We start from the raw sequence: 16253 nt of genomic DNA, 5'->3' as shown, positions 1-16253 counted from the left end.
AGTGGAGTTTAGTATGATCTAATTTTATGCCAATAATGTTATTTAAAAAAATGTGTGTTTATAGATTTTTGTTTAGCTCAGGATACAATATTGGGAACCCTGGATGATGACTCAATGCAGCTAGCAGACAGTCAGATATAGCTTTCATGCTACCTAGACATGGCTATGAATTGACACAGAAAGTGACGTGACATACAGCTAAGTATGGTGACCCATACTAGGCCAGTTCTTAAACTATGCGCTACGCTGCAAGAAATGAAGGCAGCACCTTCCTGAGTGGGATGGACACCATCCCATCCTAACAGGTCAGCCTTGTTACAATGTTACAGTATCTATGAATCACACATTATTTTTGGAGCACCACCTGGACATCCAGCAGTTCAGTAACCATAACCTGCTGTAACCTACATCCCAAGTCACAGTGGGATGGGGCCAGAGCATACTACTGTTCATCATCGGGCATCACCTTTGCTAATTTTCAGACCTTTTAGGCACTATTATAATCTTAGTAATCTCTGACTGACAAAAACATATATCGTTAGCTACTACATAGAAAACTAACCTTGAGAAAACTTACCTATGTTTACCTAAGACCCAAAGATTACCTGTTACGTCCGGCATCCTGGCTCCGGGAATACACCTAACCAGTGCTGCTGGAACCCCTAAAGGACTAGCTAATTTCACACACCTTAAGATACATCATCTTTTGTTTGTTTCTTAGAGGGTGCTTCATTGAGGACAACAAACCTGTCAGACATGTGAAGCGGAGAGGAGTGGTGCTCCCATGGGCAAGCCTTAGCGTTGTTGCCGAGTATTTTAATTTCTAAATATAATATGAATGTGATTGTAAATGTATTGTGGGGGGCACAGTGGCTTAGTGGTTAGCATGTTTGCTTCACACGTTACACTTATTTGGTCTGTTCATCCGCCGAACAGGCCATGTCACCTTTATTAATTCTATGAAGGAGGTATCTTCCCGGCCCAGGAAGGTTCACTCCCCTTTTACTTTACACAGTAATTTGAATTAAATTCACTTAATAGAGCATGTAGTTCAGACCAGATGTTGCAGGTACCTTAATTTGTGAGCGAGACTCAGAGACAAATCACTTGTGGCACAAAAATATGGCATTTAATGAATGAGACAAACACAACATAAAACTAACTACACAAACAAACAAAAGAAATAGGGAAAACGAAGATGAAAATAAAATAAAACAAAAGAAATTAAAATTGGGGAAAGGGAGGAAGAGACTGGAAAGAAGAAACTTGGGAAAGGAATGGCAAGCTTAGACTCAAATTAATCACACCCTAACTGGGAAATCGTCACAGAAACTTAAATTCACCTTATGATTCAATGAAGGATTCCTACTTAAAAATACGCATCTAAATTGTTTGGTAGAGGAAACGGCTATTTGCATTGGTTTGCGGCACAAGAATCTGGATGTAACGGAGAAATCTCAGTCAGAATGGGGTCAGGCGTTCTTCCTGGAGTTTCTGGAGAGTGGAGCTTGCCGGAAGTTCTATGAAGGAAGATGGAGTCGTCTCTAAGCCGTTCCAAAAGTCTGACCACGGATTGGTGGTGTTTGTCAATTTAAAGGTCGTGAACTCCACCCATCTTTGGGGAGATGGCCAATACTACAGCCAAGATTTTGGAGGGAAAAACTCCCTTTGTTTCAGGTGTCTGTGGGTGTGGTTTAGCTATCAAACTTTTAGATGACTTAAAAGTTTTATCCAAGGTGTATTAAGACGGTATGGCGCCTTTCGTGCTCAAATAAAATGCACCGTTGTTTGAAAAACGAGTAAGCAATAATTTTGTGGTCATTTGGATACTAAACATGAAGGGTAATGACGGTATAAAGGCAGCGGTACATTACATGCACAGATCAGTAATCAAAGGGTAACTGATGTTAATACGATATTGTGTTCTTATAAAGGCAAAGAAACAAAAATGAAACATAAAAATGCACTTTAATTAGGGAAGTAAAAAGAAAATGATAGCTTCGTATACATTCTGACATCAGACCTTACAGGGGCATACAGCATTAGAACAGGTATACATTAACATGCCATGATCAGTAATTAGAGTATAACTGATGTTAAATACAATGTTGTTTTCTGACACATGAATAAAATACACCCTTGTCAGGAAATTAAGGAGCAAATAATTTTAAGTCAGGCAAGCCTTAAAAGAAGAGAAACATTACAAAAATGGTTATAAGAATGAGAACCTTAGAGTACCTTATCTTCGCGTTTTATTAGTAAAAGTAATGTCTCATTGTGGGTGTGTGTGTTTTGTGTTGAGGGCCCCTCTGAGTTCAATCAGAGAAGCTGCATGGGGTTATTTGGTCTTTGTGTAGGCTCCAGACATTCTGGAGCCAGTTGTGGGTGTGTGACGTTGTGGAGCATAGCCCTCGATAAAATCGTAAAACCGAGTGGTCATCGGTTAATTGGGGAGTAGATGTTGAAATTTAGGGTGCCTGGGACATGAAATCTAAAATGACCTGTACCAGACGCTACATACAGGAGAGATGATCAGTGGTGCTGAATTTTTACCTCCATCATTTAAACCAGGACTGAAGTATGGATAGAGTTTCTCATTGAAAGACTGACCAGTGAAAGAGTAGATATTGGAGCTGGACTTCACATCATAAAAGGAGACCAGACCCTCCTCATAATCCACAAACACCCCCACAACCTCCACCTTCTCTCTCAGTGTGAGGGCGACATCAATATCAGCATAAGCCTCATACTGATTGTTATTCCTCAGTACCACAGTCCAGAATCCATTCTGAGGATTCAGTGTAATCCCCCCCTTCCTGTTAATGTTCTCTCTCGCAACACCTAATGACCAGTCAGTTTTCCCTCTGACCTGCACCTCATAATAAAATCTCCCTGAGGAGAAACTCCGCTTTCCCAGAACACATGGACATGTATTAAACCTCTGTGGTGTATCAGGGAGATCCTGTCGTGTGTCTCCATCTCTCACATGTTTTCCATCAGCAGACAGGATGAGATCGGGATGAGCTGTATCAGGATCCAGAGTCACATCCACTGAAGGAAACACACAATGTGTGATATGAGTAAACTGTTAAACAATATTAATTAATATTGATTTATAAAAGTATTTGTAGAAGATCTTTTAATTATTAGTATTTAGTATTTATTATAACATACAACATAAACCAAGTAGATCGTATGAACGGTAGCAGGGATGCAAAAAATGGTGCAGGTGAGAGATACAACTCCAACACCGAATTCGTAACAGTTACATTTTCCAGTTGGAAATAAAACATGTGACTCTCAAGTGACTGAGGGAATGATTGAGGGAACCTGCATGTTTTTATTCTTTATTTTTTTAACTGTATGATTATAAATCTCTCAGCCTTCTTTGTCCAGCAAAACAACAACATTTCCCTCTGATAGACAAAGAGTTTTATACTCATCACTTTTCCACATACATGGTGTAACAAATCATTCTTTCAGAATCATTCATTATTTCCACACAATGTTTTACTAACATCTAGAATCTTTCATTTCTACAAGTGAAGCTGAATTCAATCCAATCATAAAGCTGAACAGTGAAGGGGAAAGAACAGTGATTTACTCCAAGTCTGTAATTTGGACTCTCTTGCGGGTGCATTTAATGTCAGGAGACAAAAGATGGCACAACATGCTCCAGATTCAATTGCCTTTGACAGGCATAGAGTAACCCGGACATAAACTTGACTTTTTTGTTGAAAAACTGAAATTTTGAATCTGAACTCTTGAACACATGGATTTACACTATTATTATTATTATTATTATTATTATTATTATTATTATTATTATTATTATTATTATTATTTAATAATTCTCCTCTGTGATTGATAGATATGAGAGATTGTGTTCATCTAAAAAATGTGTGGTCTGACACAAAATGTCTACATATAAATACATAAAAGCTGAAATTGTAAACTCTTCTTATATTCATTGTTTGAGCTCAAACCCAAATTAATTATGTCTAATGTATGTATTTTTTTGTATAAGAACATCTGCTTTTGGGTTATCTTAAATATAAATGTCATATTCTTTCTCTTCTTCTTTATCTTCTTAATCTACTTCTTATTATTATTATATTGTAACAGTTCCACTTGCACTTCCTCACCACCATAGGGACCCCGAGCTCTAACACTTTCATGTCACAGTGTCACTTCTGGTGCTTGTGGACATTTAAATCCTGCTCATGCTCTTTTTCAGAAAAGCTGAAAAAGATATTTCCATCACCACATTAGCTATCGTAGCTACCTGATCCAGACACCATGTCACTCAACACATGAGAAATTCCACAAATCATCATAATTTTTCATTTTGACTGGTGGCATATTGTTGTTAGTTTCAAGTCATATTAAAAAATTACTACATTGCTGATAGCAGCTGGATTATTTCTAGCCCAGCTTACCATTAAAAAAAAAATTTCAAGCATTTGGTTGTAATGTGGGGTTATAAAAGTGCTCAAAGTGGGCAGTCAATCAGAGTGGTGACAAGAACATCTCATCCTCCATGAGAAGCAGAAAGGGTATCTTAAGATACAGTACTTACAGGTTGATACAGAAATTAAGTTGACACTGTTTTCTACTCTCAATATCCCACAGACAAACAGTGAGGACAATGCTCCCTGAACCTGCTCTTCCTGACTTGGAAACTGCTGCCACGGAGTTACTCACTAAAGACAGCATTTCTCACGGAGCCTTTACTTAAGAGACTTTATTAAAAGAGCACTTTTTCACCAACTGTGTCTACCATGTGTCTGTGCTCTGCCCGTCACAGTCACAAGTCGCTACACATTTTACCTGCTACATTATATATTTTATAGCCATTAAATAGTCCTCTGCCGAACTTTAGGATCTGGGGCCTTTAAATGTAAAGAAGATGAAATTTTGTCTTACCTGAATACTGCTTCTTCTTTAACAACTCTGTGAAAACATGTAATTTAATGACAAATTATGTCCAAATTCAGTGACATGAAACAAAACAAAATATATACACTAATGTGCAAAAAAAGATTAAACATATATTTTTTTAATAGATGTATTGCATTTTTATTTTGTAATGCTTTCAATACTTGTATTTTAGCTTCTTTCAGTTATTTTTTGTTTTGGGTGTAAATTGGAGGTGAAACGTTGCTCAGTTTGGTTAAGGTTTGGTGATTGATTTGGCCAATATAAAACCTTCAATTTTTCCCCTGATTAAGTCCAGTGTTTTGCTGGCAGTGTGTTTTGGGTCATTGTCTTGCTGTACGCTAAAGTTCCTCCCAATATGACTGAGTGAATTTCTCTGTAAATTGGCAGACAAAATGTAAACATCTGAATTCATTCTGCTGTTACCATCCTGAGTTACGGAACATCATTAATAAAGATTAGTGAGCCTGTTGCAGAAGCAGCCTTGAAAGCCCAAGTCATAACACTACATCCACTATTTTTCACACATGAGCTCATACAGTATGTTTTAGATCATGAGCAAATTTTTTTTCGGTTTCCGTCACTTTCGGTTTTTGATGTTACTGAATGCTGTTTTGGGGTTTTTCTTTACAGCTCTCACAATGTCTCTGTCATCAACTGCTGTTGATTTCCTTGGCCTGTTCCATGTCTGGCTATTACTAGTACTAATGTATGTGATTAAACAATCAATCTATCAGAGCACTTTTAAGCAACAAGGAACATGTAACAGTTACGTTTCAATCTTTTCCATCACTTGAAAAGACACAGGTTCAGACAAAAGGTGCCATTTTCTGAGTTGTTTAATACATCTAGCTGTAAATGTCAGCAAATGGAGGCTGAAAATCTGATCAATTGTTGTTCTTGACTTTACAACCCAACACTTTCTAAATTCTAGATTTTTACAAACTCAGATGTAATTACCATATTCCACACTCAGTCTCTGCAGTTCTGAAAATAGAAAAATATTAATATTAGAGATCTACTAGATGGATACTGTTTAATACATTATTTTCTATTTAAGAGTGTGTATATACTGTATATATATTAAAAATGAACATTGAACATTCTATACCAATACACTAATACCCCAAAAACTAGGAACAGCAAAGATAACAAATCGGATCTGAACTGTTTCCAGTTGCACACTAAGTAGAAGAAACAAGAACATTGCAGGCTGCAGGTGTGTTGAAATAACACAGTCTAACAGCATGACCGTTGCACTGCTTGTGCTATGACAAGATTAGAGGAAGTCACACACAGTGGAAGACACTACACACACACAGACACATACACACACTAACACTCACGAACCTTTTGTCTACCTCAATGTATAAATAGACACATACTACATCACATCCAACTAACTCACTCTGTTCAACTTAGGTTGGGACAGACTGACTTCACACTTTCAAGTGTATTGAATAAAGAAGTTTGATATTCCACAGGACTCTGCTGCATTCTTCTCTGCAACTTAGGAAAAGTTCATTTGAACTATTATCTTTTGATTAATAGAATAGAATTTCCACCACAATATATAAGTGTTTCTTTGTTCAGTTCAGTCATGAATTATTTGTAGCAGCAATTACGTATGATTTCACTTCCAATTACTACCACATTTTTGTATCATATTTGCATTTGGTGTCCTTGGATGTCCTCGTGAATCACAAGGGCTATAGATATAAACCTCGGTTTTAGTTATAAATGTAGAAAATCTCTTTATTGAATTATTAGTTAGTACTACTGTAGATTGATCAAAACTATTGTCATCTGTATAGATAGATGTCTATATCAGTCATTTATTTGTATTTACTTTTAATCTCTCTCTCTCTCTCTCTCAAACACACACACACACACACACAGTTTCAGTTAAATGAGAAAAAATGGGGCAATTTATGAAGAACACAATACGAATGACAAAAACAATAATTAATCTGTAGACTCAAGATTACGAGTGAAATATGTTGACTTGCTTCTAAAAATATTTGTAAATGAATATGAAATTGTCTGGTTATTAGAGTAAACTAATAAAATGTCTGTGTTAGCTAAGCAAAAACATAGTAGCTAAATAAAAAAAGTAGCTAAATGACAAAATCTGAAGTCATAAGACCATGCAGACCCTGAAAAATGAAAACATAGAACTGAAGGATTATCGTCTTTCTTTTTCCCATAATCTTAATTGTCCACCTCATCCACTACCTACTACTTCAATAGCAAGAGTGAAACCTATAATAGAGCATTATATAAATCAAAGTCCAGCTTTGTATAGTTAGATATAAATAGTTTTTATATAATTTTCAGGATGCCCATGATTTATATCTAGCAATGCAGTAAGTTATCCATCAAAAAGTTGTTTTTTATATCCTCCATTCAACTTGTCATTGCAGTTCATTTAAAAATTGTCTAAATTTGCTAAAATTATTTACTTAAATTTTCCTTAAATTAGTTTAGATGTTCAGGTATAATTACCAGCTTCCAGAATCTGTCTCCGCATCTCTGAAAACAGACAATAATAAAATGTTATTACACCTTTTTTGTGTCCTCTAGTGCAGAGTTACACTCTAGTGCAGGGTTTTTCAATATTACCCACATAGTGTTGATGTGGCTACAGGCTTTCAAACACACCTGACTCCACTTTAATCAGCTTATATCCAGTCTCTGATATCAAGCAATGCCTCTTAATCTTCTGCTTTAAAAGACTGCAGCCACACCAGACCTTTGCGTATAAGACCCCTGCTCTATTGGATCATCTGGCATTGTAATGGATTGTAATTTTCTGTTTATACACACCAGATAAAATTTAAGATATTTAAGTTTAGTGATAATTTAGTCATCAGTAAGAATAGTAGTCCATCTCAGACATTTATTTTCTATTGACCACACACACACCCAATCTGGAAAATTTCATTAAAACTTTTACAATGTCTTAAAACTCTTTTAAACATTTTTTGTGTGAAACCTACATCACTACAGCAGCCTAAACAACCTCACAAACTTTCTAAATACCTTTTGTTATTACATTTATTCAGTGGAAACACATCTCTGAAGACACCTCTTACTATTTAACACATTTAATTATCTGTCTGTACGTTGAAGTCTGTTGATTTTTTTTTATAGATGTTCTATGTATAATTTGTTCAATAAATATGAATATCACAAAAATTCTTCCTTACCTTTGGACTGCTTCTTCTTCTTTATCTCTGAGGAAAACACAATATTTTGTGTAAATATAAATGAATCAAAAACACAAATCAGATTGCAGATTACACAAATGATTGACAGATTGGTGGCTGTGGGACAAACAGTCAATTATCACCTGAAATTTTATGAAGTACAAGATTTTCTTCATCATCCACACCATCAATCCAGGGAGAAGGAAAACATTACTTGATATTGATTATAAAATTCATATTATTTATATAATTCTCATTGTTGTTGTATATAAAAAATATCATGAATTTTGTTAAAGATTATTTTAAATATTAAATAAATGTTAGAAACATTAATGCAAATTCAATTCCCATATCCTGAAATATTGTTCTGTTATTCCAGATGTTTAATTAATTTTAAAAAATGTTGTTTTTTATTTGAGTCTGTTTAATCTGTTTCTCTGCCCTGTTTAAAGTGATTACAGAAGTGATTTATTTTAGCAGCTTTTACTTGTGTATACACTATCATCATGCTATGTCTTCTTATGTCCTCCAGTGGACAACTGGCATTAAAATGGCTGTAGATTGTGGATTGTAATTTTCTGCTAATACGATGGGAATAGAAAATCTATACACTCCTGTTAAAATGACAGATTTGTGATGTGATGTAAAAAAAAAAAATCAAACCAAAACAAACCATTAAGAGAGTAATCAGTACTTGTTATATATTCCTGCAGCTCATTTAATGTTGCTGCATGTCTCTTAGAAGCCTCCATAGAGTTTTTTGTCTTGACAATTTTGTCTACACATTTTTGGAGGAAAATCCTGTTTTAAGTGATGTGAGCAAAGATGATTAAAAAAAAAAATTCTAAAGAAACAGCTGATCTTCATTTGGGGTTAAGCAGCATAATTGAATTGATGACAGATGCATGATATTTACTTTTTAAAATAAGGTTGAAAGTGATTGGTTTATTCTGAAGACAGCTAAATCCCCAATTATAAAATATATGCAAAACTTTTTTTTTTTGTATTTATGTATTTTCCACGAGGTTTTCTTTTGTTTTTACTTATTTTTTATAATTTTACAATTTCACAGGATGAAAAGCTTATTAAATCCATTGTATGATTATGTACACCGTAAAAATGTATTATTATTTATTATGTTAAGACTAAAATGGCTGGGTTTTATAATCTGCAGTATAACTTTGTTGTGGTGTGATTAAATAAAGTTAATTAAATTGTACCTTCCTTGTGATAATTGCAAACAATTGCAGTTATGATCAATCCAACAGCAATAAGACATGCTGAAACTGAAATCCCAACAATCCACTTCCAAGCATCAAAGATTTTACCTAAAATAAACCACATTTAACACATCACAGATATTTTAAAGGAATTCGGTTAATTTATAGGTACAAAGTGTATTCTTACACAGAACAGTGTTGTACTATTATTAATAGCTTAAATAAAAATAACGTCTAAGTTTACATACGTAAATGGTGTTCTTCAAGCTCATGTGTCATTATTAATTACCTTTATCTGTAATGATTACAGTACAATGCAACAATCTAACAAGTATAAAAGTTTTATATTCACAGACACTTACTATTGATGATAATGTCTGTCTCCATCATGTGATGTTGTTGCTGAAGTCTGCAGTAAAACCTGTTAGAGTCGCTATAATCATAAACAGTGATGTGGCTTTTCACACTGAAGAGCTCAGTGTCTCTGTGTATCTGTGTATCTTCAGCAGTCAGAGTGACTCCTTCTCTGTCCAGCCACAGAACATCAGGTTCAGGTTTCCAGCCTCTGGACTCACACACTAGATTAATCCCTCCTGAGTTATCATAACTCTCCATCGTTATCACTGGGTTGCTTCCCTGAGCTACAATCAATGAAGAAAAAAATATATATAAGCTTTTAATAATATAAACAAACAAACATCAATTAGAAAATAAACATAAATATTAATGAAACAATCTTCCCAACAGAGGTACAACACTAAATATTGAGAAAAAAAAAACAAGTCAAAATTTTTGAAATTGCAGTTTGTCAAAAGAAGCATATGAAACTGGTTGTTTGTCCTAAATCTATTCTATTAAATGTTTATTGCTGGACACAGCTACTATGTTACTATAGTAGAATAGTAACAATATATGTGTATAGTCTAAATCTACATTTATTGTAATCAAATCAAATATGGCATTTGTCTTAGGCAAGTAATGTTAGGTAAACAAACAATTTACTTAATTACAAACAATTATTAACATTTATTACCAGCGTTTCTAACTGGCTCTTTGGGAAAAGTCATTATGCATAAAAGTGCTCTTTTTCTAAAGGAACTGTGTGATGAAATGTCAACATGAAGCAGTATCTTAAGGGAATGGCTTCAACATCTTGTGGAATCCATGACACAAAGAAATTAGATGTTTTTAGAGCAAAATGGCAGTTCTAGCCAGCATTTGTGTGATAATAAAGTCCTTTGATAATCCTATGATGATAAATGATCCTGCGATATGGATCATTTAATCAGAAAGTGGACTCCCGCTCTAACATCTGGTCAAATGCTATAGATTTATGTATGCACAAATACATTAATAATGTTAAGTGATACAAGCATTTTTATGTAGTATAGCTTTTACTGTATAAACCTTCAGTGCAAAAATTGATCTTACCCTCTACAATGACATTCACAGTGATGTCATCGGACCAGGATTTGTCCTCAACAAGACACTTATATTTTCCTTCATCAGAGACTCTGAGATCAGAGAGTTTGAGGGAAGCGTTGCCTTTCTGTAGCTCCTCTTTAAACAGTGATGTTCTTCCTCTATAGGATTGAGCCTGACCTTCATTTTTGTCTTCATGATCCCTATAGAGATGCACTAATGAGTCTTCTACATAGAGTTTGAACCACTCCACTGTCATTTCCACAGCGCTGGTGTTGGGTTTGATAAAACAGGGCAGAACCAGATCTTCTCCAACCACAGCATCAAGAGGCTCTTCTGGACCAACCACCTGTAAACGCTCTGAATTGTGGGGATTAAAAGATCAGCAAGTGCAGTATATCATAAAATTTATTGTAGGAAACAAGACTGACCTTATTTATTTGTATACCTTATTTTTGAACATAGAGGCCTTTAAAGTTGTCTTTACAGAAAACACTTGTTTTTGTCAGACAAAATCTATAATATTTATATAAGGTCACATTAAAATCATTACAGGTCATTTATGGAAAACATTCAATTAACTTTAACATATTATAGTTAACTTTATAAATGTTAGTAATTTACAACAGGCACTTATCAGAGTCACACGGCAATTTTAATAATTATGATCTAAAATAGATGTAAATCACCAAATGAATTCAGTAATATATATATATATATATATATATATATATATATATATATATAGATATAGATATAGATATAGATATATAGATATATATACATATATGCAGCTGGAAGGTGGCCCAGGCTCACAGTGGCACCGACTGGTGCTTTCCTTCCAGGTGCCTGTCAACAACAGTACTCACTGGGTCCCCAAACAAGCCCAGAAGCAAAACTGGGGTGTCAAAAAGAAAGGATGTATTCATCTATTTTATTTATTAAATTGAGCCACATGTGCTTCTCTGTAGCAACCATTGAGCAGCCTACGGAGCAGGCCAATCTTCTTTGTGGAACAGAGGGCGAGATCTGTGGCTTGGCTGAGCTCAACTAGTGCCTCAGAGTCCAATTCCTCACCACCATCGAGCTCATTTAGCAGGTCAGCCAGGTAGCCCTGCAAAACTGCCATGGTGTGCCTGACCACACCCTTTTTGCCTGCTTCCATATATGCTTTAACCACAAGGGCTGAAGTAGCTCTACATAGCTTGGAGGGAAGCACAGACTCCCTCCATGTGGGCGAAACAGTAGACAGATATCTTTTCAATCCTAGGTATTGCCACATACCCAAAATATTCAAGCCCTATAATGGCTGAAAAGTCAGACATGACTGGGGAAAAAAGATGCAGTGAAAAGGGATTTCCCCAAGACCTTGATACGTCGGGATGGAGGTCTGGAAAAAAGGGCAGCTGCCTGCGTGGAGGTGGCCTGCAGCCTGTAATCCCAGCAATCATCTAGCTTCAAACGGACGACACTAACTTGCTATTCAGGCCGATGTAAATTCAATTTAGATACAGTGCATGTTACCACCTTAAACACCACTGATTGTTGCGGCAGATCAGAGGAGGAAATCCCCTGTTCACCCACATCGAGCTCTGATGTCCTTTTAAAACATTTCCATTTCAATAATGTCAGGGATCAGCCCGGACTTTCGGCCATGTGTGTATGTTATTGTTCCTTGTCACGTGTCTGCCCAGCCTTCGTCTGCTCCTCCCTGTCTCTACACCTGTTCCTCATTGTGTAATCATTGTCTATTGTATAAATGTGAGCGAGGATTCATTGGTTACCTGTGGTTAGGTCTCGCCATTTGTATTATTTTAGCCCACGTCGTTTTATTGTCTTTGTCTCTATAATTTATTAAACACCATTCCTCTGAAGCTATCCTGTCTATGGGTCTGTCTCATTCCTTCCCTGGTTGTGGCAAATAAAAACAATATATTATTTGTTTTCAGTTTACTGCAGTGGTTCTGATGTTTTCTGTATGCAGTCTATGTAGTTTGAAATGTATTAAAGTGTGCAGGATGCAGAAGAAATTGTAGATGCTGTTTCTTAGCCTTTCTGAGCATACCGGCATTATAATGCATTGAACCTCCACAGATGTGTAGTGAAACCTTTCAATCTAATTAGAAAGAAGCCCACTTGACATGACTCAGCTTCTAGATGAATGAGAATCTTCACATATGACTCACAAAAAAAACTGTTTTGATTAAACAAGCTTAAAATTCATAGTAAACAGCCATAGACACATGCACACACAAAAACACACACATAATTTTTCATACCTGATCGAGATTCGATAAAGCTGAAAAGAATTAGAGTCAAACACCACAGCATAATCCCTAAAAGATACAGTAGATTATCATCAGTGCTTCATTTTTTTCCCCCAAGATAAATAATACTTTACAAATTACACTTGGTGGGCAAATTAACCTAATTCAGCTATTTTAAAATCACAAAATACTCACTCATTTTTCAGTTTATAATTTTCTTAATAAGACGACCCTAGAAGCTTCTTTGTCTGAGTCAGCACTTTCAGTTTCGTTTTGAATCACGTGATACCTTTTCTTCAGTCACACTTTTTTTCTACAGAAGCTTTCTTTTTGTGATTTTCTGTAACCTTGCTGAACATCGATTTTAAACATGATTAAAAATTAAGCCAAAATGTTTAATGTGCTAGAAAAAATCTGTTTGAAAAACTTTTTTATGGTTCAGTCTAATGGAGCTTGATGCGACTTATGGCTGATGAATGGATGGCTTTTAGATTATATTAAGCAGGCATTGTGTAATTGTTCAGAACTGTTCATAATATAGAATATATATTAATATGAGGATTTTTTTTTCATTGCTTTTCGTCTGTAACAGGTCGTTTATTAATTACAGGTTAAATACTGTGGTGCTGAATTGCCGGCGCTTCTGCCGCCACATAGTGCCGCTCTCCGTGGTGCTGAAATGTTGTGGTTTAAACTAATCCATGGCGATTCCGTCACAAATGGGACTCCCTTTGTACATAAAGCACTTCAATATATTTGGACATAGACCTAAGACAAAATTGCAAATACCACCTTGAGAGCAGAAGAGCAGTAAAGCATTTGAATGGTACACTAAAGAATAAACTAATAATAAGAATAAAAAAAAATATTTTGTATAGCGCCTTTAAAAGTAGCATTTCAAAGCGCTTGACATGAAATTAAAAGATACACATAACATTACAGGCACTAAATCTAACCATACAAAAATAAAAAGCCAATAAATAACAAACAAAGTAATCACATAAAAGCTACCCTAAAAAGAAATAATTTTAAGGTGGGATTTAAAACCACCCAGGGATTCTGCAGTATCCTAGAGTCTCTATTGCCAGATTTGTTACATAAACTGGATATAATCTGTTGCAATGTTCCTTCAGAGAATCATAACACAACTAAAAATTCACACATTTTCACACAGTAGACACACAGACACACTCAATATGAAAATGGAGTAAGCCGCCTTCACACTGCACATGACAAACGACCGCCGATAAACCGGAAGTCATTCATTTCCTATGGAGAGTCGCAAGGTCGCTGCGTGAGGTGCCGACCATCTGCGGATCATTTTCGGATCCGTTTTGTGCGTTGGATCCGTTAAAAAAATAAAAAAAAATCCGTTGATAAAATGCGACTACACCGCATCCGATATGCCGACCGGATGTGATGTATTCCAATGTTGTCCAATAAGGTTCGTGTGCGCGAGGTGATAATAATTATTAAAAAGTATTAATATTAACTTTAGTCATTTTTAAACTTTATCAAAAACAATCTTTTTTGTTTTAAATACATTGTTATTGATATAAAAAAAGTAATAAATTATTCATATTAATATTGTATTATTTTTAATTTTGTCAATGTTTCCTCAAATATTTTTCGCGGTCTTTCTGGACTTATTGTTGAATTGATTGTTTGTATTTACTCCTTCATTAATTAATTCCTTCATTCACCATAATAAATGGAAGGAGAATACAGGTTCTTGCTTTTGCTCTCCTTTACTGGAGACGCAAAAGAAAATATTGCAAATCAGTGTGGATAAAACACTACCTGACTCGGAGAAAAAGTCTCGGCGAGAAGATTTTCGTGGTTATTTTCGGGTGTCACGACGTCTACACGATCATATTGCACATTCCGTGCGACTGCCACTAGTCGTGTCCGTTTGTCGTGTGCAGTGTGAAGGCGGCTTTAGTGCTAGTTCAGAATACAACCACAACAGAGGAGAACACAGACAAAAGAAGCAGGAGTAAGAGAGTGCAGAAAGCAGCAAGAGTGCATTTCAAGGCAAATTTCACTCACAAAACACCAATAAACAACATGAAAATAAATAAATAAATAAATAAATAAATATATATATATGTATAATTTTGCCAGTAAAACCTGTAAACCAAAAAGACAAAGACCATCTTGCTAGTGTATTTGCCAGCCACATTGCAAGCAGTCTGCCTGTGATAGTGTGATCACCTGTGGGTTTCCAGGTGTGATGTTGAGTAGCTCTACGATGCCTTACGGCAGCCTTTATAAACACTCTTCCTGGAGGGGGCTCTGATTTTCAGATTTTTTTTTTGTGACCACAACCTTCATAATCACAGCTACAAAAGGGAAACACAGAGTCAGGAAAACTGTAGGATTTGGTTTATGGGGTCAATACAAAATATCCATCTGGTTGCTGTACAAGCAAAATAACGTCTAATGAGCAGACATTTACTTAAAGCTTGGCCATCAACCATAATACAAAACAAAAAAAAAAACAGTAGCTTAAAATTAGCATGGTACAAGAAGTTACAGGAATATTTTATGAACAGCAGCAAGAATCTTATATAATAACAATAAATCTGACATTCCTGGCAATGTGTAAGGTTACTTTTGTATCGTCAACTATTTTTCTTCTTCAGATCTCCTTTTTGGACCGGTCCTGGATCTTTCCAGATGGGTTTGCTTTGCATTTGTGTGGAAATTCGGCCTTTAGCTTTGCCTGATTTAGGCTTCTGTTTGACTGGCTTCAAACAGCAGAACAACAACATTCCCCTCTGGTGAGAAATTGTTATTACCAGACAGAATTTGTGTAAAATATTAGAGGGTCAGAAGGAGCTGGAGACGAGATGGTGAGACTCAGGCTCATAAACAACTTAGGCAGACCATGGTAAGATCCTGATCAAGCGTTGTGCATCTAGCCAATGATTGGTGATGTTTTCCTTTCTTCTGTTTTCTGCCTATAATTCATTCCTATATAACCTCAGTGGAATGAATGTTCTAGGCCCTTCCAAATACATTGTGAAGCTTTTTACTCTTGCTCGTTCTGAACAGTGTGCTTTGTATTTTCTCAAAAACTTCCACAACAATAATCAATAACCAATATAATTAGTTTCTACAGACATTTAGCTCAGTTAAATAGAGACAGTTTTCAGGGAGTTTTTCATGATGCTTATTTTTAAGTCTTATCTATC

The 16253-nt window shown here is 35.6% G+C and overlaps 2 protein-coding genes across 2 annotated transcripts in view; one reads left to right on the top strand and one right to left on the bottom strand.

The window, feature by feature from the left end:
- LOC113663171 (E3 ubiquitin-protein ligase TRIM39-like) overlaps window positions 1–16253 on the top strand; it is a 537569-nt gene that overhangs the window by 27068 nt on the left and 494248 nt on the right. The gene's annotated exons all lie outside the window — the stretch shown is intronic.
- On the bottom strand, window positions 2276–14322 carry LOC113663138 (butyrophilin subfamily 1 member A1-like). The gene is made up of 10 exons (XM_047816096.1): window positions 13252–14322; window positions 13069–13125; window positions 10799–11149; window positions 9730–10008; window positions 9368–9475; window positions 8148–8174; window positions 7444–7470; window positions 5899–5925; window positions 4927–4953; window positions 2276–3051 (listed from the first exon to the last, which is right to left on the bottom strand). The coding sequence occupies exons 1-10, from the start codon at window positions 13253–13255 to the stop codon at window positions 2492–2494; spliced, it is 1467 nt and encodes a 488-aa protein (XP_047672052.1). The 5' UTR covers window positions 13256–14322; the 3' UTR covers window positions 2276–2491.

This window comes from Tachysurus fulvidraco, chromosome 1 (assembly GCF_022655615.1).
Source record: "Tachysurus fulvidraco isolate hzauxx_2018 chromosome 1, HZAU_PFXX_2.0, whole genome shotgun sequence".
Lineage (NCBI taxonomy): Eukaryota > Metazoa > Chordata > Actinopteri > Siluriformes > Bagridae > Tachysurus > Tachysurus fulvidraco.
Note: the sequence above shows the minus strand (reverse complement) of the source record. Positions and strands in the feature narration are given on the sequence as shown.